Raw genomic sequence first — 25,556 nt, 5'->3', positions numbered from 1 at the left:
ATTCATTAAATTATAATAATTAAGAAAATAAACACATAAATCACATAATTCACATAATTCACAAATAATACATTTTTATTATTTCAAATTGGGGTTACAATGGTTAACCTAGACTATTACATTGCTAAAATGGCAAGCCTAGAAACACGGGCGTTACAATTCTCTCCACCTTAGAATGATTCCGTCCCCGGAATCACACACCAGCAAACAAATGCGGATAGCGACTCATCATGTCACTCTCCGTCTCCCAAGTGAGATTCGGCCCATTCGTGTGTTTCCATCGGACAAGCACTAACTCAACCATCTTTCGTCGCAACTTCTTAGTCTTTCGGTCAACGATTGCCTCCGGTTCCTCGATCAACCTTTTGTTCTCATCGATCCTCAACTCCGAAAGTGGAATTATGTCGGGAACTTCTCCCATGAACTTCCTCAAGTAACACACATGAAAAGTGTTATGAATTCCATTCAGTTCTTCTGGTAGTTCGAGCTTGTAAGCTTGGTTCCCAATCCTCTGAAGAACTTTAAACGGTCCAATAAACCTTGGACTTAACTTTCCCCTTTTACCAAATCTTATAAGTCCCTTCCACGGCGAGACTTTAAGCAAAACCAAATCTCCAACTTCAAAAGTCATCGGTCTTCGCTTTTTGTCAGCATAACTCTTTTGACGGTCCTGAGCTGCTAACATTCTTTCCCTAATTATTTTCAACTTTTCTGCAGTTTGATGGACTATCTCCGGTCCCATAAACTGCTTTTCCCCAGCCTCAAGCCAACAAGACGGCGTACGACACTTCTGTCCATACAATGCTTGATAAGGTGCCATCTTTATGCTCGAGTGAAAACTATTATTATAGGAAAATTCTACCAAAGGTAAATGTTCATCCCAATTACCTAGGAATTCCAAGGTACACGCTCTCAGCATATCTTCAAGTGTTTGTATCGTTCTTTCACTCTGACCATCAGTCTGCGGATGGTAAGCTGTACTTAAACACAACTTGGTACCCAATTCCTCTTGTAGACTTTTCCAAAATCGTGAGGTGAAACGACTGTCACGATCCGACACAATCGTTAACGGAACACCGTGAAGCCTCACAATTTCCTTCACGTAAGAATTCGCAAGCTTTTCCATAGTCCATTTCTCCTTTGCTGCTATGAAATGCGCACTCTTAGTGAATCGATCGACGACCACCCAAATCATGTCGTGACCACTTTTTGTTCTGGGCAGTTTAGTGACAAAATCCATAGCAATGTCTTCCCACTTACCCATAGGCACAGGTAATGGTTCTAAACTCCCGTATGGTTTCTGATGTTGTGCCTTGACTCTTGCACATGTCACACACTCGGCCACATACTTCGCAATGTCGAGCTTCATCGTCGGCCACCAATAATAGGGTTTTAGGTCCCTATACATTTTTGTGCTACCGGGATGAATCGAGTACATGGTTTTGTGAGCTTCTTCCATCAGAAGATCTCTGACTCCTCCTGTCTTAGGTATCCAAATCCGACCTTGGAACACCTTCAGTCCGTGACTGTTTACACCGAACACCAACGTTTTGCCCAAACGTTCCTCCTTTCGGTCATTTTTCTCAGAAGCTTCGCTTTGAGCTTTCTTTATACTTTCCAAAATAGTCGAGACAACTTCAATTCTCAACGCTCTTGGCCTTTTCTTTCCAAGATTGACCTTCCGACTGAGAGCATCAGCAACAATATTGGCCTTACCGGGGTGGTAAAGTATCTCACAGTCGTAGTCCTTAAGTAATTCCAGCCAGCGTCGTTGCCTCATATTCAATTCTTTCTGACTAAAGAGATATTGGAGACTCTTATGATCAGTGAAAAGTTTGCACTTCGTGCCATAGAGGTAATGCCTCCATATTTTCAGTGCGAAAACTACCGCTGCCAACTCCAAATCATGAGTCGGGTAGTTCTTTTCGTGCTCCTTCAGCTGTCGAGACGCATATGCGATCACCTTATCCCTTTGGGTCAAAACACAACCCAATCCAACCCCAGACGCATCGCTATAAACAGCGAAGTCTTCAACCCCATCGGGTAGAGAAAGTATCGGTGCCTCGCATAGTTTCTTCTTTAGCTTCTCGAATGCTTCTTTATGCTTATCATTCCAAGCATAAGTAGCTCCTTTGCGGGTCAAAGCTGTTAATGGACTAGCGATCGAAGAAAAGCCTTGTATAAACCTTCGGTAATATCCGGCTAATCCTAAAAAGCTTCGGATCTCCGTGGGACTTTTCGGTTGTTCCCACTTCATCACAGCTTCGATCTTCGCTGGATCAACCATTATCCCTTCTTGGTTGACCACGTGACCCAAGAATTGGACTTCACGAATCCAGAAATCACATTTGGAGAACTTCGCATACAACTTCTCCTTCTTCAAGACTTCCAACACTTCTCGCAAGTGTCTGCCATGCTGCTCTTGGCTTTTCGAATAAATCAGAATGTCATCTATGAACACTATCACGGATTTATCAAGAAACGGATTACAAACTCTGTTCATCAAATCCATGAATGCTGCCGGAGCATTGGTTAGTCCAAACGACATAACCAAGAACTCGTAGTGTCCATATCGCGTTCTGAATGCAGTCTTCTCTATATCTTGCTCCCTTACTTTTAGCTGATGATATCCTGACCTCAGGTCGATCTTTGAAAAATAACTGGAACCTTGTAGCTGATCGAATAGGTCATCAATCCTCGGCAACGGATATCTATTCTTTGTTGTTGCCTTATTCAGCTCTCTGTAATCAATGCACATCCTCATGCTTCCATCTTTCTTCTTTACGAATAACACCGGAGCTCCCCAGGGTGATGAACTAGGTCTAATGAAACCCTTGTCCAATAACTCCTGAAGTTGCATCATTAGCTCCTTCATCTCCGTTGGTGCTAATCGATAAGGTGCTTTTGCAATTGGCGTTTTTTCGGGCAACAAGTCGATACGAAATTCCACTTGTCGATCGGGCGGTAATCCAGGAAGATCTTCGGGAAATACTTCCGGATAATCACACACAACAGGAATATTTTGCATCACCTTCTTTTCCTTCTTAGCGTCGATCACGAATGCTAAGTATGATGTACACCCCTTGGTCAAACATTTTCTGGCTTTCATTAGAGAAATGATTCCAGAATTTACTCTGCGTTTATCTCCGTACACCATAAACGATTCCTTCCCAGGTGGATTCACTTTCACTATTTTCTTCTTGCATAAAATTTCGGCATCATTGGCGCTAAGCCAATCCATTCCCAAAACGATGTCGAAACCGTTAAGTTCGATAGGCAATAATTCCTCGTGGAACTTATTTCCATTCAGATCAATTAAGATGTTTTTCATATGATGGCTAACAGGTACAAACTTGCCACTAGCAACTTCGACTAATAAAGCATTATCTAGTCTATCAACAGGCAAAGCTAGTTTTCTACCAAATTCATGCGATATAAAGGAGTAGTTGGCTCCAGAATCAAATAAAATTTGGGCAGGCAATTTGTTAACGAGAAAGGTACCTGAAGCGACATCAGCTTCATCTTTAGCAGCTTCCAGTGTCATCTGGAATGCTCTCGCCTTTGGCTTTGGCGGAATGTTGGGTCTTGCTGCTTCCTTCTTTTTCGGACAATCCCTTGAGATGTGCCCCTCCTCACCACAACCATAACAAACATTCTTGGTGAAGGTGCAGTCATTGGCATAATGCCCTAGCTTTCCACATTTGAAGCATGTGGTTTCCCCGCCACACTTCCCATGATGCTTCTTTTTGCACTTGTCGCACCATTTCGCCTCTACCTTTCCTCCACTTCCTCTCGAACTAGACTTCGAGAATTTACTTTTCTTGCTGGACCCTGAAAATCCATCGATTTTCCTTTTCTCGCCAACCTCTGACCTTTCCAGACCTTTTTCCCTGATCTGGGTCTCAACATTTCTAGCAGCCCAGATGGCGGCTTTCAATGTGGTTGCTTGCTTAACCATTGGACCATAGTCCGCTGGTAGTCCAAGGGCAAACTTGTTGACCTTAGAGAGTTCTGTAGGCACCAAATATGGGATAAACTTCATCTTTTCCGTGAAACTTGCAGCGTATTCAGTAACGCTCAATTTCCCTTTCTTCAAATTCTGAAACTCATTACTGATTTCCAGAAGGTCCTGCTCGGAGCAGTATTGCAGTTTTAGTTGTTCCACAAAGTCTTCCCAAGACATTTTGCTTGCTTCTCCCTTGGGCATAGAGTCAGCTAACAGCTTCCACCAACTCAACACCCCAGATTTTAGCAGAGGGATCGCAAGAGCGGTCTTCTGCCTGTTGCTGCATTCGCAACTTTCAAACATAGTCTCCATTTCGGAGACCCAATCCATAACTTGCACCGGCGTCGGGCTTCCGGATAGACATGGTGGTTTGGATGACATGAAATCCTTATACTTGCACCCACGACCATCATTTCCTCCATACTGGTTATTGCGTCTAACCACTGGTTGTTCGTCTTGACCAATGATCCCACTAAAGTTTTCTCCTTCAGACTGCCCTCCATTCTCCTCGGGCTCTTCTGCTTGAATTGACGGTTCTTCACGATTCTGCCTAAGCAGGCGTCTTGTTTCTTCCATCTGACGATCCAACATCATTTGAATCATCATTTGTACACCAGCCATTGTTATCGGCTCAGGTGCATCAGCTACAACAGGTACTTGTTGAATTACAGGCGGTTGATTCCTGTTTTCATCAGCATTTCCAACTCCGCTTCTTGTTCTCACCATTTTTGATCTACACACCGAATAATTTCACCTTATTACTCCAAACGATTACATGCTAGTTCTAATGTCGTATACATACGCTTAGAATCCTAAACACATAAACCTTCAGATCCGGTTGGCAACAAACCGTAGATCCGAACAAACAATAACATTTAGCACATAAAAGCATTTTAGGCAACTTTCCTAAAATAAACTAGTGCTCGTGTCTAAATTTATCAGACACACCCCTCACAATCTCCACTTAGCATACTAAGTTTAAGTCTAGAAATCCTACAATTTCCTAGTTCGCTTAAACTAATGCTCTGATACCAACTGTGACATCCCCAAAATCTCGGCCAGAAAAGACCGATTTCATTTATGCTTTTTAAAACATTTTCAGAGTAAATCCATTTGATTTTTAAAAGATATGCGGAATTTGTTCCCAAAAACAAAACATGATAAAATAGATATTTATCAAAACATTTCATATAGAAATATGATTTCATTTCATAATCAAAGTTCGGGATGTCATGTTCCGATACAGATCATAAAGCATAAACGATAACATCACAAGTTGTTCAACAAATATATACATATACAGACTTGTAAACAAAACAACTTGATGATTCGCCCATCTTAAGCTCTTGCGCCACTTCCTGTAATACAAATCAACTGAGTGGGTCAGGCTTGGGAGCCTGGTGAGCATATAGGGTTTTCAAACCCACAATAATTATATTTAATTTCATCAATCAACAATAAACCCGATTACCCATTCCCGTTATCCTCACCTTACGTTCCTAAAAATAACGTCTATTATAAGGAACTTATTTCAGGATTTTCATCGGGACGGACATTACTGCAGAGGGGCTTCCTCAACAATAAGTATCCTAAAGGCAACCATGTGGGGGATAGAGTACACCGGTGAACACGTCGTTCACAACACCTACAGGTAATGAGCCTGCTAGTGTTCCACAGGACAGTCTAGAATAGTCCGTGGTCGTCATCCATACTCTGCTGAATGACTAGAATAACACCAATAACACCGAGGCCTCTCATCTGTTTATTACACACCAATTATCTACCCATGTTCTACCCAACATATTAGTAGATAAAAATATACATTTTTATACATTGTTTAAAAACCTGTATAGCATGCTTTAATCAATACATATTCCACATAACAGATGAGGCATACACACATAACACGTATTTCATAGAGAATATACATTCACACATATAACCACAAAATATATACACGTAGCACGTATTTTATATTAAATACTTCATAATATTGCGTATTGAAAAGGGACTATACACTCACTTGATTAGAAGATGATCCGACAGCACTACGGCTTATAGAAGTAGCGCCTCTCCGCAGATCTGGAAGATCTTCACAAAAACCGGCTCCTCGCGGGCAGGGCTTCGGCTCGGGAATAACGCTCTTCGGGATCCTCGGGGCTTCGGATCTTGCTTCGGGGCTCGGGAATAATACCGGGGCTTCGGGATATGATTGGCACGCAAATCGAGGCAAAACTTAGAGAGAGAGAAGAGTTTGAACAAGAGAAAATGGCTGAATTCGAGTTCTATTTATAGGCTGAGGGTCTGGGATTACGCGGGGCGTAATCTCAAATTACGCAGGGCGTACTCAGTACGCAGGGCGTACTCGGTTACGCGGGGCGTACTTTGACGTCACTGCATGCGTCGATCTGTGGCACTCGAGTATTGGTCAGACAAGTTGCATCCGACTGAGTACGCGGGGCGTAATTGACTCGTCGAACTTCTAAATTGCGTAACTTTCGCATACGAGCTCCGTTTTCGACGTTCTTTATATCCACGCGAAGGTCAGACCCTACACTACAACTTTCATTTAGACTCCGTCGGCTAATTTTGACTTTTATTTTTATTATTTATTTTTAGAAGGCCGGGACAGAAAAACTCCGTTATAAATTCATAACTTCTTCGTCTGACGTCCGTTCTTGCCTAACTTTTCATCGTTTCGCTACTAACAACGAGATCTTCGATTCTCATTTAGATTGTTTCGGCTAAAAACCGCTCGATCTTAAATCGAGTATTCGGGCTGCATACTGCTAAGTCGAAACTTAGAAAAATCATAACTTCCTCATACGAAGTCAGATTTGGGCGTTCCTTTTATGCACGCTCTCGGTTTAACGAAATCTACGACTTTCATTTAGATCGCTAAGGCTAAATATCGCTCTATCTTAAATTCAATATTTTACGTCACTTGACGTCGTGCCGGTCCCGTCGCGAAACTTCGACAGGTCATAACTTCTTCGTTATAACTCGGATTTTGGCATTCCTTATATCTCCGGAATCCTTGTTTCAACCACTACAACTTTATGCAAAGATATCGGGCTTATCTCACACTTAAATTTTGACGCTTATTTTATTCTTAATTCATTAAATTATAATAATTAAGAAAATAAACACATAAATCACATAATTCACATAATTCACAAATAATACATTTTTATTATTTCAAATTGGGGTTACAATGGTTAACCTAGACTATTACATTGCTAAAATGGCAAGCCTAGAAACACGGGCGTTACATCCAACTAGAAAAAAAATCAAAACATGATTTCTAAAAACCTACATCAAATCCATTCCTCCCCCGTTGAACGCTCGGGTGACTCTCCAGATGAATCATCTATTCTGGTGATTCCACATAATAGAAAAATGTCATGGAAGACCCCTTTTGCGAACTTGTAGCAGTAAATCGGGGTGTAGATATCCTTAAAAAAGAGTTTGTGGTATAATAATAAGGAAAAATGACGCAAGGCCCTATTATGTATTTCAACTTTACGCTTTTAGTTTATAAAGTTTTTTTTCATACCTTTTAAGGGAACAAACTGTTTTTTGTTGTGTCAATTTGGTTACTTTTGACAAAATAAAGGAGCCAAAGTCGTACAAGTCAGAAAGTTGTACAAGTCAGAAAGTTGAGGGTTATATTTAATTAAAATGTAATTAAGTTTGTATGTTGTATCTTCTTCATTCGTAAATCGTATTTACAGATTGCTTGAACGAAATTGGAGACCAACTCCCTGATCTCGAATGAATGAAACAAAAATGGAGGGCGAGACAATACCCTTAAGCGAGAGTGGTGGTTGGCCGGAGAGGGTCGACGGAAGCAGCAGCGGGTGGTGGCGATGGTTCACAACATCGGAGATGTGGTGGCAGGGGCTATTCTGGCGGATTCTGCTGCTTCGTTTGTGGTGAGCTTGACACGAAAGAGAAAGGATGGACATGCAGTTGGTCTGAAGCAAAGCAAACAACAACAACAACAGGTGGCTGGAGGCGGTGGTTGGAACTTGGGTTTTACTCCGATCAACATAAAAATAAAAAAAAAATAAAAAAAATAAAAAACCCGAGGGGGTGGAGAGGGTGGTGCCTCTCGGTGGTGAAGGAAAAAGGGGTTGTAGGTGGCTGAGAAAGGAGTTCCGACAGCAACAATTATGGTAGGTGTTGGTGATTTCCAGTGGGGAACAAGATGGTGGCAATGGTGGTTCTATGGTGGCCCAAGTCCAAGAATGAGAGGGAGGTTAAGGCAGTGGTGTTTTTAGATGTTTGATTTATCTAAATAGCGGGGGGGGGGGATATAAGGTGGAGTTTGTGGTAGATGGGTTCAAAAGGAAGAAACAAGTTTTTCACATTTTCGTGTATATCACCATTTGATCAAGAACGGAAAAAATTTAGCAGGTTTCTTCATTTACTCGGTTGATTTTAAGAGAGAGAAAGAGAGAGATGGTGGGCCCTAATTTTGTTATTTTTTTCTTTACTAAAAAAATTTCAAATCATAAGTCACATCAGCTTTAACATGATATATTAGGTTGCAGTGACTAAAAAAAGCAGGTCGACATCAATTTTGTTCCCATAAAGGGCACAAAAAAAAAATTTAGGGACTAAAAGGGTAAAGTCAAAATATATAGTAGGGTCGCTGCGTCATTTTCCCTAATAATAACTATTGTATGTGTTGGTAAAATAATACTATGAAAGGTTTTGGAAGATATTGTTGACTTAGACTTTGTTCCTTTTTTATTTTGTTAAGTCATGAATTTATAAAATGGACTGAATTGCTAATGATATTTGAACTGATAAAGTCTTATTGATATAAATGTTGTTTCTTTTTTGGTTTAAATGCACTTAATGAATCTGAATAATGACTATTTTACCCTTTATGTTTAAAATAATAAATTACCATTCTTTAATACTTGTTATAGAATACAAAAAAAAATATCATTTATTTAAGAACCATGATAAATTAAAAGTGTATATCATCACAATAAATAACTTTTAAATTTTAAATAAATTAAAAATAATGTGATACTTAACTAATACATTCTAATAAGAATAATTCTAACATATTCATTATATTAAATTAATAGTTTTTTGAAAAAAAAAATAGGTGTATATTTAAAAAGTGTTCATCGTCGCAATGAATTAATATCCTTATAGAATTAGAAGTTACATGCCAATTATTAAAAGACATACATGAAGCATGTTGTTTTTTATTCTCTTTTTAGTAATTGTATTCTTGAAGGGTTTTTTTATACATTGTTAGTATTTTGTTTAGAAGCAGAAAATCACCAACATGGTCTATAAAAAGAGACTAGTTTATGAGTAATAAAAAAGATTCTAAAATCATGAGCATACCCTTTTAATTCGGAGGAAATCATGAGTGGTGTGGAGGGTAATTTTGGAAAAACAAATATAAGATTACCACTTAATGTTAAGGATATTTGTTTTTCAACTTAATCCACTAAGATAATTTGTTAAGATTAAGTAAAAAAGAACAAGTCTTATATTGCTAAATTTATTTACTTTTATAAACGTTAAGTACATTAAGTAAAAAAGAAACGACTCCTTAGTATTTCTGTTAGCCGGTAGCCAATGTTTGAGACTATGAAAACAAAACCTAATGATGTCTAAATGATTAATTCATGATCTTAAACTGTATCCACGATAATGTAAAGCACATAAGTGAAAGACTCGGCTAAAACGGAGCTCGTATTAGAAAAATATGGTTGTTGGAAGTTTAGAGGATGGAGTAGAATTGAGTTTGGAAGCACATTATCCAAAATGCACAAGATAAGACAAATTTGGAAAAAACAATCGTGATTTGGCGTTGAGATGATAAAAGAGGGTGGAAACATGTTTTAATAAAGTATATTGATATCTTATGCACATACAACGGGGAGACTAGTATAACCCATGTTTTGGAGTCAAATCCTCCAAAAAAATGAATAAAAACGGCATGTCAGCTTCTAATTTCTTAAATCACTCAACACCCTTCCTAGAACCTCTCATATCCTTGGAAAAGACTCCTATAAGGCATATAACACAAATTTACAAAGTATTGAAGGATAAAATCAAGCGGAATATAAGAATTTGCTAATTTCCAATTTAAACAAGGTATGGTTTGTTTCTTCTCTTGATAATTTTTGTTTGATTACTCAATTGAAAGGGGATTATAAACACTAGTTGTTATGTATTGTTAGATAAGAAAGATTTTATTAAATAAGAATAAATATGGTGTAGAATATTTGTTTACTAGCTTTAAATTCCAAGTAGACACTTAAAATCCTTGGTATGTGTAACATCCAATTTCCGATTATCTTTTTCCATTCTTTCATTGGGGTTTTTTAGTCCAAAGGAAAGTACAAGGATGGAGTGAAGCAAAAAGCCATTAATCGTTGTAACATCCCAAAAATACCGAGTAAAAATTTCATTTTAAATAAGTCAAAGTCATTCATTTATTGTTCCAAAAGACAATGAGAATCAAATTATTCTCAAAACATAAAAATAATTCATAAACAGGGACCGAATCTCAAACTATAGCCCAAAACTCTCAAATTGTCCAAAACCATAGGATATGGACCAAACCAATACAAAAACAAACCATATGGATATGGATGGTTCATGTTTAAAAAAAAGATTGACATATTGTCCCATGGGAGTATTTGTGTAATTTACTCTTTTATAAATGTTTATTTCCCTTTCCTAAAAAATAATAATATAGACTTGGGCCACAATAAGTTTTACCTTGTATCTTATCATTTTTTTTTCTTTTGGAAAAGCGAAAATCTTGTCACTTGGATGAGTTAGATCACGCATACTAGACTTTTATCATATGGATCACTTGGAATCTATATTCAGACCATTTGACATGTTTATAACGAATATAATATTATAATACACGTAGAATTTCAATTCAAATTGGACTAGAAACTTTAATAAAGTTACTCGTTTTAAATAATCGATTACTTTTTCTAACCACAAACTTTGAAATGTAACTAATGTTTGTGATGACAAATCTTGTAATATGTGACTGCCTTTTTTCCTACAATAAAGCCTAAAATTTAATTGTTAGCATACTTATATCTAAATTTGTACTTCCATATAGTTTAGGGACCATTGTTGCTATAGTTAGATTCATCTTAAGTCTATAATAAACTATTCATCTCTTTCAATATAATCGCTCTCAAGCATTTAGCTTCATCAACCATGTTTATCATCAAACGATTCATTAATTCTAACAGTGATGGATTTTATACAAAAATATTTTAACAAAGGGTAGATTTCTACTTGGATCAAAAATGTTGTTTGGATCATATGTTTAGGAACTTGGCTCCACACGTCCCACTTCTGTTTTAAAGTCCAAACCTGTGATACTCATCTTCCCAATATTAACTGCATATTTTTAAGGTGCTCATTATTCATGAACAACTGAAAAAAAAAAATCCCACTGAGTTTGAACTAGATATGCTTACCAACAGCATCCAATCCAGTTAATTTGGGCATGAACTGCCTAATATGCCCTTCTGCTGCTTCATCAGCTTTAAGCGTTTCACACGCAAAAGAAATTGCAATCTTCCTCTTCTCTTGCTCCTTGGCAACTAAACTAACCACATCCTTCTCCCATCTGTCAAGAAATGGAAAAATTCATGAGTTTATTTGAATATTTACAATGTAAATAATGTCTAAAAAGATTCTTAATTTACATAATGAATACCCACCCATGAGCATGATCAATGTTACATAAGCGTGCAGCATCATGGCCTCTTCGTTCAACCACTACATCCCTTTCTTTCTTGCTCTGTAACAACATGTAAAAACTGATTACAAAAGCTTTATATAAGTGCTTAACATTGAGCAAGCTAAAGATTAAACTTACATAGAAGTCTATTATAGTCAGTTTAACCAAACGGTAGTCTTCACCCCTGCTACATTCCCTTTCACATGCTATCTCTGTTTTCATGGCAACACATTTATTACCAAAAAACATTGCATCTGTTAAAGTCTTTAATGCCCAAAAACATCTTTTAGAGATGGAGATAAACAAAACAGCTTCAATGGTATTTGGAAAAGGGAAGTAATGCAATAAAAAATACATCGATGAAGTTCGGAAATACCAGTGCCATGAATGCCGTAACAAACGGAATGGGGAAGATGAACAAAATGACCCGAGATTGACCCATCTGGTAACAACGCTATTGATGCCATTCCTTCCATTTTCGATTGTTCATCCTCCACTTCCTCTACTGTTACTTCTTCACCATCTTCTACTTTTTCTGTATGTTGCATCAAAACGGAGGTAAAATTATACAAGGGTTTTTTCTTTAGTATCAAATTTGACCTAATCGAGCATTACCCAGAGTAAAAGAATTAATACTTACGCTCTGAAACTCGTAATTTAACTTACCCATTTCTGCAAGCTCGTTTTTTTCTTCCATTAATAAAATCGTTGCGCGGGGAACCTGGGATTGAAAAAGGAGGGTTTTAGGGAAAGGGGGCGCCCAGAACTTTATACGTAGGGAAAGGTCAAGGCGAGATTGACTGTTTCTTGGTTTGTACGATGTGCATAAAAAATGGTACATTGTTAAGATATGAAAAGAGAAAGATTTTAATGGGAATACGCATTTGCTATCAGAGCCTTCTCCATTTTGGTCCAAACAGGTTTGAAACTCTGCAGTCTGCTCCACTCACAGTTGCAATACACAAAACCCTGCTTCCTTCGTAGACATTCGCGAAATCTTTTGCGTCTGTATTATATGAATATCTATCTCGACCTATTTTCAGTTTATTTTCTTGGTTCGCTTCTCGAGTGAATTAGTGAAAGCTACTAAGCTTGGTTGCTTAGGGTGATTTATGGCTGCATCTTTGACGACTTCGGTTGTTTTTCATGTACCGACCCTTGGGCTCTCTGAATACTATCATACCCGCATACATATTTCAAGATTTTCTGAATTTCTTAGTTCAGACATTACATCGAACAGTTGGAGTGCGAAACGGAAAGTAGTGTCTTCCTGCCGTAATTCTAGAAGTACTAGACTTGACAGGGATGTACCCAAGGTTTCAATAGCATACGGATCGGTTCTTAATGAACATCCCATGTGGGACGATGGAGAAGAAGACGTTGACGATGTTAGTATGGCTTCTTCCCTTGTTTCTGAGAACAGACTGCAGTTTTTAGAGGAAAGGGATGAAAAGAATCTGTCATGGCGCCTTTTGAAGCTGAGCAGAGCAGATAAGGTTAGAAGCGCACTGGAGCTTTACGCCTCCATGGATTTCATGGGTCTAAGACCTGAATCACATGCCTTCAATGCTCTTCTCTCGTGTTTGTTGAGGAAGGAAGAGCTTGATGATGCTCTTCAAGTCTTTGAATCCATGAGATCAAGTGGGCGAACAAGTGGACATAGCTACAACTTAATCTTACAAGGAGTTGCAAAAGCTAGAGGCTTTGAAGCCGCGTTTCAAATGTTTCAGGAGCTCATAGACGATAAAGAAGAAACAATAAAAGCCGACCAAGTTTTGTTCAACATGATGCTGACATTATGTCGTGATGAAAAAGATTGGATTAAAAGCGAATGGATTTGGAGGAAGATGAAGGAGAATGATTGTGTAGGAAACTCAGTAACATATCGGTTGTTAGTCACCATGTTTCTAGGGTTTTGTCAGTATGGATTAGCAGTTGAAGCGTATCTTGAAATGGTTCAAAACGAGGTTGAACCAGATACCCGCACCATGGAAGCTGCAGTAATGTCGTTTGTGAAAGATGGGAGATGGGATTTTGCGTTAAGTGTTTTTCGTGATATGATGAAAAGAAAAGAGAATCCAAACATCATCGTATTCAATGCATTGATTCATTCACTTGGGAACAATGGTCAGGTGAATCTTGCATTTAAAGTGTATGATTGCATGAGATGTTTAGGGCATGTTCCTACATCATACACTTGGAATGCACTTCTCATTGCTTTATGTAGAGCGGATCAATACAGTGATGCACTTGAGTTATTTGAGAAAATCCAGCAAGAATCCCCATCTGAGTTGGGATTGCATTTATACAATACTGCATTAACAGCCTGCAACAAGCTTGGATCTTGGAGAAGAGGGTTGCAGATACTATGGGAGATGGAGGATTTGGGATTGGAGATTCCTGTTACATCATATTGTCGTGTGATTGGAGCTTGTGAGGTTGGAAATGAGCCAAAAGTTGCATTGCAGGTATACCAACACATGGTTCATAAAAAACACAATCCCGACACTTTAACTTTGTTGTCACTGATTAGATCTTGCATATGGGGTTCCCTTTATGATGAAGTGCATGAAATCTTGAAAGTAAGTTTGACTTTTCTGTTTCATTAGTTAAAATCAGTTGCAATTTTGGTTTGGGTTATGGGTTTACGTTTTTACTATGTGCAGCTTGTTCCTCCAAATGCACATCTTTACAATGCTGCTGTTCAGGGATTTTGTTTGAGAGAAAAGACAGAATCGGCCACTAAGTTGTATCAGGAAATGCGTGAACTTGGGCTTTCAGCTGATCATAAGACACGAGCAATGATGCTGCAATTCTTACCAAAAATCTAATCCCATGAATGTATTTGTATTAGTGAAGCACAAGATTGATGTTGAAATTATTTATCATTGTATAGATTTATGTAGATGATGTTACAATTAATTGTTCATGCACAACATACTCAACTAGTTCCCTGATGAATTCCGATTAGTGCATATACGTAACACAATCATGTAAAATCAGAAAAAAAAAAAAAAAAAAAAAAAAAAAAATTACTGCACATTCATTATAAATGTTTCTCATGAATACAAATACTTGGCATGTGTGAAGTTCCTGTAACAAAGCAATTCCAACCTTGTACTACTACTACTGCTGCCTAAAAAGTAAAAACTCAAGACACAATTATGTAAAATCAAGAGAAAATTAAGAAAGAATCATCATAATTTCTTAAGCTAATTAGCCTAAAGTTGAACGTAACTCCTATTGGCTAAAAAATATAGGCAAAAATAAAGAAAGTCTTGTGTTACTGTTACATACCAAAAAGGCAAAAAAAGAATCAATCTTCTTACACTGCCACCACTCTCACTCATGCATGCATGCATTAATCTTTGTTCCAGGTGGCAACTTTTGACTTTTGCCATTCTATTTGTGGCTATGATTTTCTTGCTTCTTCTATAATTGACAAACATACTTTGATCTTCTTCCCATATATATATATATATATATATATATATATATATATATATATATATATATATATATATATATATATATATATATATATATATATATATATATATATATATGTATGAATATATGACTGAATGTTCTTTTACACATCCTTTTGTTCATGCCCAAAGCAATCACTACTCCAAGATGTGACAATTCTTGACAAATTCATTGGAGTAATTCACATATTTTGACCAAAAAGGTCGAAGATGTTCATAGCCTATCTGTAACCATGGTTTTGATTGCCCATTGTAATGTATCACAGCCGCCTTCTTTACACTCTCAATGTTTGTCTTCTTCTGGTACCCCAACCCCAACATATGCCACGTAGGATCAATGCCTTGCACATGTCCCCTAAATGCAATCAAAGCTGGTGGCAAAGTCCCAAGTTTCCATAATGTCAAATTCGACCTTAGATTCTGCAACAATTTTTTTAAAAAGAAAAATTATCTTTTTTTGTGACATGTCTCAAGAAGAAAGAAAGAAAGAAAGAAAGAAAGAAATGATGATGATGATGATACATTACATACCTCTTTAAGCCATAAATGATATGTTTCTCTTATGTTGGTCAACCTCCATGCATGCAGGTCAAACACATTCATCCCATATGCCCAGGCACACTCATTTGGATCCAAACTTTTTGCCACCAGCGGGTGAGAAAAGTTGAAGTAGTTTCTGAATCTTTTAGACATCACCCATGAATCTTCACCTTTACACGTTTCAACAGCCCCGTTGACTTTTCCACCAAGGTCAACTTCCCAAAGTGGAGACAGATCCCTTTGAATTACAACATCATCATCCAAGAAAACCACCTTCTCAAGGTTCGGGAATAGCTGTGCATATAATAACCATTTTTCAAATCTAAACTTCAGATGCATATAAAAATTTTAAGTAAATTACAAAAAGGGTCCATGTGCTTTCTGATTTTTACAGCGTTTAGCCTAAATTTGACAACTTTTTTCAATTTTGGTCCTTATTTCAAGGTTTCATATTGATATTTTGATTCCTAGACTAAGAACCTTGAAACAAGGACCAAAATCAATATGAAAACTTGAGCTAAGGACCAAAATTGCGAAAACATGGTAAAAATCAAAAAACATAGGGACCATTTTTGTAATTTACGAGAAAATCAAACTGCTGGTTACCTCTGGGAGATATATGCGAAGATGATTGAGCAAGGATATGTATTTAGGGCTTCTAGCTTGTAATTTTGAGGCAAATGATCTTGGAGTAACAGTATCACCAACATTAGTGCCTGATATATGATTTCCATGATAGTAATTACGGATTCCATTATGATTTTCAACGGCTTCAAGAACAGGAACATTGTCTCGGGTCAACCAGTCAAACTGATGAACACCTTTGACTTCAATAATGGCAGGGGAGATGGGGTTTAAGGCAAACCATGAGTGCATGCCTGCGTATGTCTTCTTATCAGTGATGACATGGAAAACAATCTTTTCAGGTGTTAGAGATGACTGGACTGCAGAAGTGACCACAACAGCAGCTGCCAAGATGTTGTCGGTTGAAAGGATAAAATGGTAATATGAGTTGTCAGAAAGAACAGGGAGAAATTCCGGTGAGGGCAACTGGCGGCGTGCATGGGCGTTAGATGAATATTCATCGGTTAATCTCAAAGAGAGACAATGGATGCCTTTTGGAACTGAACTTGCTGCAAAATGTTTGTTCATTAGTTCTTGGAGTTTAGATTCTCTAATCTCCCTCTCAGATCTCTCCATCTGTCAAATTCATTTAGAAAAGGTGTTAAACAATAATGCTGAAACTTCTTCAATTCAAATTTCAAAAAGATGTCAATGTTATTATGTCTCTTGGCTTTCAATTTCATACCATTCCTTTCAAGATGATAGCAAAATCTTTGGCACTGTACTTGTTGCTTTTCATTTCAGAGACAAGCTGTGTAAAGTTATCAGGGATTTGTAGGTCATGTGAAACTTCTTCGGGGTTCACTTGATTAAGGATCTTGTAAAAGTCTTTAACAAGTTTCTGTTTTTTTTTCACAAGAAGGACAATGGTATAAGTTTTCTAGATACAGTGTATGCATGTAGAGTTTGAAATGTATGTAACAACTAAAAAATAAAGAAATTACTTAAGTAATATTTTTACCCCTGAATCATCACCCCTTCCAAGAAGCTTTGGACCCAAACGCCTGCCTAAACAATCTGAATCATGGAAATATAGATTAATTGTATAGGATTTAAGATTCGATGAACTCAATTAGAAAGATTAGAAAGCATATCAGATTGCTTCCCCATCTAAGCAACCATATTGAGAATAAATACTCTCCTTTCCCTATCAACTTTTAACTTGAAAAGAATCCAAAAATTCTACCTAAGATCACTCTTCTTGTCAAAATTTTGATAAAGCCAAAGAGTCAAATCAAGATCTAGAAACACCAAGGTGATGAGAGGTTGAATCATAATTTTCAAATCCCGGTTGATGGAATTAAGAAACAATAATAACAACAATAAAAAGATATCAAGATCTACAATGCAGTCCTAATTTCTGATTAATCACATATATATGTGTGTGTATTATAACAATTAGATGAGAGAAAAGTAGATCGAGAAGTGATTAATTAAAGAAAAAGTAGTGGCGTACCGAATGAGGAACACTTGTTGACACCTTCTAGGGTAACAAGAGCGGTGAGGATGAAAACAAAAGGTAGCAAGAACGCTAGGATGAGGAAGGTATGGAAAAGAGTTCGATAAGAAATGTGCCGAGCTGCGACCTTGATCTTCATCAAGTCAATAAACCCATTGCTGCTCGATATCGTTACACTTCTCATGCTAGGTGAGAAGTGTAGCTGCATAATGATCCCCTAATTTCTTGTCAAACATACAAGAGAACCCTAGCACCACCGACGATGAATCCCCTCAAATTAATTCTCTCTGATGTAAACAAAAACCTCCCCAGCCACTTTTTCATCATAACCAGATCCACCAAGATTATACTTGCAGCGAATAATTCAATCACTTTGTTCAACACCAACACCAATGTATTGAATTGATTCCCATCCAACAAATGCGCAAAATTAGGGTTCTAAAAACCAGCGAAATATCTACAACAATCTGTAATCCAGACAGAATCAGAGTATCCTTCTTCGATGATTAACTGGATTTTCCTCCCTTGTATCAAAGAGAGTGAATGTATAGAGAGAGAGAGAGAGAGAGAGAGAGAGAGAGAGAGGGAGGGAGGGAGATTTATACTACGCTTGTTTTGCGTAGCCTGGTTCGTGAAAATTGTTCTGATTCAGTAATTCGTCAAACGGTCCTCCGATCCAATATTGGGCTCATCTGAAAATAAAATAAAAATACGACACAAATCACAATAATACTTTTTTAGTCAAAAGCGCGTTTTTAATAAAAAAAAACTAAAAAAATATCACCATACAATACAAGTAACAACGATTTGCTTTTCGACGGGAATTTAAACATGTATTTTAAATTATTATGATTTCTTTTTTAAACGATAGAGAATATAAATTAAGAATTCTAGCACGAACTTAGAGAAAAAGAGTTATTATACAAATACAAAAGTCTACAAAATAAGAAGACCAAAACACCCTTAAAACTTAAAAAACCAAAACCAAAAGTTAACGACCATCAATGTGGTATGGTGGAGATCAATTTGAATTTAAACACTCTAAAATTGAATTTGAATGAACTTATATTGAATCTCACAAGTTTGAACCTTCTAAGGTTCAAAAAAGAGTCAACAAACTATTTCCAACCATGAAAACAATAAACGAATTGGAGAAAAAAAAAAGTATTTGAATTTTGACCCTTAAAGCATCACCACATATCGGCTCTAGTCTCATCGTATCTTGTCAAAACTCAAAACCTCAAAACACTATTCCCTTAAGAAATATGATGAAACTTTATTAAAATGAAATGTGTTGCCTTCCATCGTACCTAGATAATCAACTCACTGGTTATGACATAGAGAACATAAATTATAAGCCATGGATCCATAAGATATTATGAGTTCTGCGTATTAAGTCTTGAATGGATTAAGTATTCATTAACGGTTATTAAAAGATGTCATGACTTGTTTAAGATATAGATAGGTATTGCTAAAGTTTGGGAGCAAAAGAACCAAAGTACAATGCTCAGAGTGGAAAAGATCTTGAAAATGGTGAGCTATGTACATTAAACAAGCATGTAAATTGCAATATAAATTTTACACATGTCGTATAATTGTATGATGAGCCTAAAACAAATTTTTGTTATGTATTCAACACATCTGACCTCTTATTGCCCTTAAAAGGTTTCATGTAGAGTTGTAATAAGTGTCTTAACCATAAAATAAGGTTAAGAAAGTTTGGAACCCTCTCAAAGGTATGTTGGTTATTTTGTAACCATTGGTTGTTAATCAATATGTCACAATTAGAAGCTCTTTCTTTCCATTGAAAAGTAAGGAGGCTTAGCTTTTGGCTTCATATGAGTTTAGCAGGAGTACATGTCCTTATATTACTTTGTATTTTGAATTTCTTTGTTGATATTTATATATGATATATATTATATGCAGTGTGCCATACTACAAGTTTTATTTGTGCATAGCATGAAACGTTTTTTGGAAAATATTTTACTCACTTGATAAACTTGTTGGTTTGAAAAACTTTTGGCATCCTGTTTGTACATTTATTTAGGATGGGAAACAAGTATGGCTAGCTACCACTTATAGGGTGCTTGTGTGATGATTTATAAATTACCTAGTTTGACTAGAAGTATTTGTGTATGCGCTTTAGCCTGATTCTGATGGTTTTCTTGTGTGTTTCTGATGGGTTTTGAGCATTACATCAATCATATGGTACACATGTAAACCCTAAAGCTTTGGATCTAGGTTTCTCTAATTGTATATGCAAATCATCCAAAGCTTATAAACCCAAATTTTAGCATACAAAAAAATCAAAAATCATAACTAAAGTAGGGTTAAGAAATTACCTTTCGATTATAGCTTGAAGATCTTGAGCTTTGAGAACCTAGCACCTCAAATGCGATGCCTCTAATGAATCACAAACACTAAAGCAAGTTAGATGATCTTGGAGAGAGAGGAAGGAGGCTCAAACACGACTCTTGATATCTAGGGTTCAAGTGGTAGCCGAAAATGCAAAGTCTGGGGTCCTTTATATAGGTGAGCTACTAGGGTTTCAGTTAAAACCCTAATTGGATTGCTTAGGCCATAAGCAGTCCACACGAACTTTCCAAAAACAAGGCCTTGGACGAAATCAATGTGGGCTTTCCCCTTGATTTCATCCACCCCATTTCTAAGGGATCCACAACCCAAAATCCAATTATCTTATAACTGCAATTCCAGTCCCCTATGTTCAATTAATATCTTTTGATCACAAAATTAATTTCTTAATTAATTCTTGACCAATATTAATTAACCAATATGATTTCTCTTTTAATATATTATTCATATAATATATTAATAAACCATAATAACCTCTTTCTCCATTATTCATCCAGTCAAGTTGCTCTGGTGAAGGCAACCCAAAAGGACCATGCTACAACCGGGTCAAGTACATACTAAATATAGTTATGGGCTTAGACACCTAATCCAACAGTCTCCCACTTGGATAAGTCTAATATCTATAGATGCAAGTACGACTTCAAAATCCGATTAGCAATCGTAGCTCTCAAAGTCGTTGTCGAACTCTGACACGTCCTTTAGATAAGGGATCGTATAGTCCTCTGTTCTCAAGATATCGTGTGGACAATCACATGGAACATAGTAATACTTATTTTCTAGCAGCAAGTTTCTCGATCTTTGATTCGTCCGACATAGAACTTAATTGAACACATCAATTCAGTCCTGACCGGGCCCGAAACATAAGTCAAACCAAATCATCGAGGGGCCCAAGATATCGCTTTTACCCTCGTAGGATAAAAGGAACAGATAAACTTCGACTTATATGCTTTTACTATTTACTCATCAAATCATACACAACAATGTGCTTTATAACATCAAGTTACTGATGCGTTTACGCATTATCAATGCACAACCAACTAGCAAACAATAAACCATATATCTAGGTTTAAATAGTATATGATATTATCGTCTCAGAATCACTCGTGATTAATTCCATGAAGTGATTCAAGTGAGTGTGGGTTTAATCCAATACTCAAATCTTATTTCAAAAGCACTCATGAACGTTACAGGAAACCTTTGCTATGTAATTACTTTGACTAAGCCCTATTAGTCTTTTACTCCTGTTTCTCACTATCCTTATCCCTAGAATATAAGCAGCTTCTCTGAGGTCCTTCATAGCGAAGCACTTCCAGAGCCAGGACCTAACCTCCTGTAGGGTTGGGACGTCGTTTCCTATGAGCAGTATGTCGTACACATACAAAACGAGAAAAGCTAACTATACTCCTACTGGGTTTGACATATACACAATACTCATCCTTGCTTCGCAAGAATCCAAACTCTTTGACTTTCTCATCGAAATAAAGATTCCATCTGCGAGACGCTTGTTTCAATCCATAGATGGATTTCTCAAGCTTACACACTCTATTAGGGTGTTTTGCATCGACAAAACCCTCTGGCTGACTCATGTAAACATCTTCAGCCAACTTCCTATTAAGGAATGCGGTTTTGACATCCATATGCCATATTTCATAATCATGAAATGCAGCTATGGCTAGCATAACCCTTATAGACTTTATCTTCGCTACTGGTGAGAAGGTCTCATCATATTCAACTCTGGGAGTTTGAGTAAAGCCCTACGCAACCAATCCTACCTTATAAGTGTGTACTTTCTCATCCATGTCGGTTTTCTTCTTGAAGATCTATTTGCACCCGACCGTCTTACGACCCGGTACATTGTCAACCAAGTTCCAAACTTGATTGTCATATATGGACTGAATCTCGTTGTCCATAGCCTCTTTCCACTTTGCGGACTCTAGGCCTGCCAAGCTTCCTTGTAGATGTTAGGTTCATCCAAATTTACTAGTGTACTATTACTAATAAAATGTATCACCCTCATTTTTTATATGAAAACCATATAACACAGGTGGAACACCAACTCTACTGGAACGTCTAAGATGTAAGGACTCGTCAATCGGTTCAACAAGAGTTTCCTCCTCAGGTTGAACGCCAGCGTTAGAGGTTCCTTCACCGCTTGATTCTTGAAACTCTTCAAGATCAATTTTCCTACCGTTGTCCTCTTGGCTTATGAGTTATCGCTCTTGGAAAACCCCTCTCTTCGCAACGAAGACAACATTGTCACTTGGTCTATAGAAGAGATATCCAAAGGACCTATGCGGATAGCTGATGAAAATACACCACTCACTACAAGGTTCGAGCTTGTCGTGAGTCTCTCGTCTTACGAAAGCCTTGCAACCCCAAACCTTGATATGTGCCAACTAGGGAGCTTTCCCTATCCACATCTCGTGAGGTGTTTTAACAACCTTCTAAGTAGGGACTAGATTAAGGATATGGGCGGCAGTTTCTAAGGCATACCCCCAAGATGAGATAGGTAACGAAGCATGACTCATCATGGAACGAACCATGTCCAACAAAGTTCGATTGCGCCTCTCAGCCACACCATTCAACTACGGTGTCTTAGGTGGAGTCAGTTGCGAAACAATTCTGCATTCTTTGAGGTAGTCGTGGAATTCAAGACTAAGGTACTCACCACCTCGATTGAATCGGAGCATCTTAATTTTCCTGCCCAACTGATTCTCCACTTCTTGCTTAAACTCTTTGAACTTTTCAAAGGTTTCTAACTTGTGCTTGATTAAGTGGATATGCCCATATTTGTTATAATCATCGGTGAAAGCCACATAGAAGCGGCTTGCATCCCTTGTGGTGGATCTAAAGGGCCCACATATATCGGTATGTATGAGATCCAATAAACCCTCACCCTTTTCACAAGTGCTAGTGAAGGGTGACTTGGTCATCTTTCCAAGAAAACATGACTCACACACGCCATCATCCCTAAGGTCGAATGACTCCAACACTCCATCCTTTTGGAGTTGCGTTATGCGCTTCTTATTGACATGTTCAAGATGACAATGCCACAAGCATGCTTTGTGCAAACCATTGGAATAATCAATATGCAACACATCATTTCCTAAGTTGTCTATAACCATCACAGTTTCATATACACCATTAAACTGCCATTTTATTGGCAGTAACCTTATACCCCCCTAATAGATCGGCTTCGTGAATGAGGCCTACTATGTTAGATTAGTGTCTAAGTCCATAACTATTTTGGTATGTACTTGACTCGATGGTGCATGGTCCTTTTGGGTTGCCTTCACTAAAGCAACTTGATTGGAGAAATAAATAGAGAGAGAGGTTATTATGATTTATTAATATGTTATAAGAATAATATATTAAAGGAGAAATCATATTTGTTTAATTAATATTGGTCAATAATTAATTAAGAATTAATTTTGTGATCAAGTGTAATTAATTAAACTAGAGGGGCTGAATTGTAATTATGTGGTAGTTACAAAATAAGGTAAGGATTATCTTAATTATAGGTTGAACGAATTTAAGGAGATAATGCCTTAGAATTCGACTAGGATAAGGGTTTCTAAGACTTATCTTATGGTTGCTTGGTGGGCAAGCAACTAGATAAGGATAAGGACTAAAACCCTAATCTTTACACCTATATAAACCCCCTAAGGCTCATGAATTCGTCTAAGCCTTCCCAAGAAGTCCTAAGGATGAATTCCTACCTCTTTCCTCTCTCTTTATACTTTCTCCATTTTCTCTTGGTGTTTGTAAGCCATTAGAGGAGTGACACTTGTGACTCTAAGCCTTCCAGAGCCAATTCAATGAGGAATTGGGATTGTTGTTGCTACATAACAATCAAGGTAATATCATAAACATAATTATATGTTAATATCGATTTCCATATGCTAAAATTAGGGTTTATAGTCTTGGATTCAAAGCATGTACAATAGAGAAACCTAGATCTAAGCATCAGGGTTTGTATGAGCACATAGGATGTCTTATGACCAAAACCCATCATACTAACGGTAAGACTAGCTTTATCTTATATATATATATATATATATATATATATATATATATATATATATATATATATATATATATTAATCTTATAATATTATAATAGTATAAGGGTTGGATTTTAAACTTGTAAAATTCTAGGGTTTAGAATTTAAATATTTCAAAATTAAACTTTTAATCAAAAATTTAAATTCCAAAACTTGAGGGCAAGTTTTGAAACTTTTCACAACTTTCTAGATCAAATTACAAATAATTTAATGTAACATCCAGTTCCTGTTGGATTAGTGTCTAAGCCCGTAACTATATTTGGTAAGTACTTGACCCGGTTGTGCATGATCATTTTGGGTTGCCTTCACCATAGCAACTTGACAGGGTGATTTATGGAGAGAGAGAGAGAGAGAGAGAGAGAAGATATTATGGTTTATTAATATATTATAAGAATAACATATTAAAAGAGAAATCATATTATTTAATTAATATTATTCATAAATTAATTAGGAATTAATTTAGTGACTAAAAGAGATTAATTGAATAAAGGGGGCTTAAATTGTCAAATGTATGATAGTTGGATTTTGGGCTGGGAAACCCAATGGGACAAAGGAGTGAACGAAATTATGATGGGAGCCCATCATATTTTCGTCCATGGCCTTATTCCAGAAGGTTCTGTGGGCTGCTTAGGGATTAAGTTGTCCGTTAGGGTTTTGACTAAAACCCTAGTTGCCCACAATATAAATAGGACTCTAAGCATGCAATTTTCAGCCACTACTTCTCTAAGAACCCTAGCGCTGATTTTGTGTGCCTCCTCCCTCTCTCATATACTACCTTCTTGCTATTTGGTGTTTGTAAGTCATTAGAGGAGTTACACTTGTGACTCTACGCATCATAGACAAGAAGATTCAAAGAAGCAACAAGAGGTAATCTTCTAGATCTATTTTGGTCATTATAATTTCGAATTATTATCACTAGATCTAGGGTTAGAAAGTCTTGGATGAATGTATGTACAATAGAGAAACCTAGATCCAAGCATTCGGGTTTGCATGTGCACATAGGAATGTTCTTGTGGCTCAAACCCATTAGTGGTATCAGAGTCTGGTTTGGTTTCTATTGTATTGATGCCTTGTTTATTTGTTCAACCTTTAAAATCATTTTTTGTGCTAACTGCCTGGTGAAGTCAATGAGTTCCATAAGGAAATCGACGAGTTCCAATGTGGACTTGACGAGTTTAGCTGTCAGACAGAAAGAATTTCGGGATTTCTTGCTGTTTTTCTTAAGGATGCTTACCTAAATCGTTTT

At 37.1% G+C, this 25,556-nt stretch overlaps 3 protein-coding genes across 4 annotated transcripts; 1 reads left to right on the top strand and 2 right to left on the bottom strand.

Moving 5' to 3' along the window:
- Positions 1–11,172: 11,172 nt before the first annotated feature.
- On the bottom strand, positions 11,173–12,603 carry LOC145087644 (uncharacterized). 2 transcript variants are annotated; one of them, XM_079025649.1, is made up of 6 exons: positions 12,429–12,603; positions 12,139–12,297; positions 11,901–11,974; positions 11,743–11,822; positions 11,497–11,648; positions 11,173–11,416 (listed from the first exon to the last, which is right to left on the bottom strand). In XM_079025649.1, exons 1-6 carry the CDS (start codon positions 12,601–12,603, stop codon positions 11,343–11,345), a joined length of 714 nt encoding a protein of 237 aa, XP_078881775.1. In that variant the 3' UTR covers positions 11,173–11,342. The 2 variants fall into 2 exon arrangements, with proteins under 2 accessions (XP_078881775.1, XP_078881776.1); XM_079025650.1 differs by having other exon boundaries at positions 11,173–11,389.
- Positions 12,604–12,874: 271 nt separating this feature from the next.
- EMB2076 (Pentatricopeptide repeat (PPR) superfamily protein) lies at positions 12,875–14,710 on the top strand. Its single transcript, XM_079025647.1, has 2 exons — positions 12,875–14,344; positions 14,429–14,710. Exons 1-2 carry the CDS (start codon positions 12,875–12,877, stop codon positions 14,591–14,593), a joined length of 1,635 nt encoding a protein of 544 aa, XP_078881773.1. The 3' UTR covers positions 14,594–14,710.
- A 98-nt stretch (positions 14,711–14,808) lies between these two features.
- LOC145087643 (putative galacturonosyltransferase 14) lies at positions 14,809–18,542 on the bottom strand. The gene is made up of 6 exons (XM_079025648.1): positions 17,871–18,542; positions 17,376–17,431; positions 17,100–17,255; positions 16,397–16,990; positions 15,782–16,084; positions 14,809–15,670 (listed from the first exon to the last, which is right to left on the bottom strand). The coding sequence occupies exons 1-6, from the start codon at positions 18,079–18,081 to the stop codon at positions 15,389–15,391; spliced, it is 1,602 nt and encodes a 533-aa protein (XP_078881774.1). The 5' UTR covers positions 18,082–18,542; the 3' UTR covers positions 14,809–15,388.
- Positions 18,543–25,556: the final 7,014 nt, after the last annotated feature.

This window comes from Lactuca serriola, chromosome 2 (assembly GCF_051521515.1).
Source record: "Lactuca serriola cultivar US96UC23 chromosome 2, Lser_US96UC23_V15, whole genome shotgun sequence".
Classification (NCBI taxonomy): domain Eukaryota; kingdom Viridiplantae; phylum Streptophyta; class Magnoliopsida; order Asterales; family Asteraceae; genus Lactuca; species Lactuca serriola.
The sequence above is the reverse complement of the archived record's forward strand: the minus strand, read 5'-3'. Positions and strand labels throughout refer to the sequence as shown.

Coding starts and splice junctions, on each gene's coding strand:
- LOC145087644 (XM_079025649.1), bottom strand. CDS start 12,603: ATGTACCATTTTTTATGCACATCGTACAAACCAAGAAACAGTCAATCT. Junction 11,975..12,138: donor TTACGGCATTCATGGCACTG/GTATTTCCGAAC, acceptor CCATGAAAACAG/AGATAGCATGTGAAAGGGAA. Junction 11,649..11,742: donor AACATTGATCATGCTCATGG/GTGGGTATTCAT, acceptor ATTTCTTGACAG/ATGGGAGAAGGATGTGGTTA.
- EMB2076 (XM_079025647.1), top strand. CDS start 12,875: ATGGCTGCATCTTTGACGACTTCGGTTGTTTTTCATGTACCGACCCTT. Junction 14,345..14,428: donor AAGTGCATGAAATCTTGAAA/GTAAGTTTGACT, acceptor TACTATGTGCAG/CTTGTTCCTCCAAATGCACA.
- LOC145087643 (XM_079025648.1), bottom strand. CDS start 18,081: ATGCAGCTACACTTCTCACCTAGCATGAGAAGTGTAACGATATCGAGC. Junction 17,432..17,870: donor CAACAAGTGTTCCTCATTCG/GTACGCCACTAC, acceptor TCCATGATTCAG/ATTGTTTAGGCAGGCGTTTG. Junction 16,085..16,396: donor TTCGCATATATCTCCCAGAG/GTAACCAGCAGT, acceptor TTATATGCACAG/CTATTCCCGAACCTTGAGAA.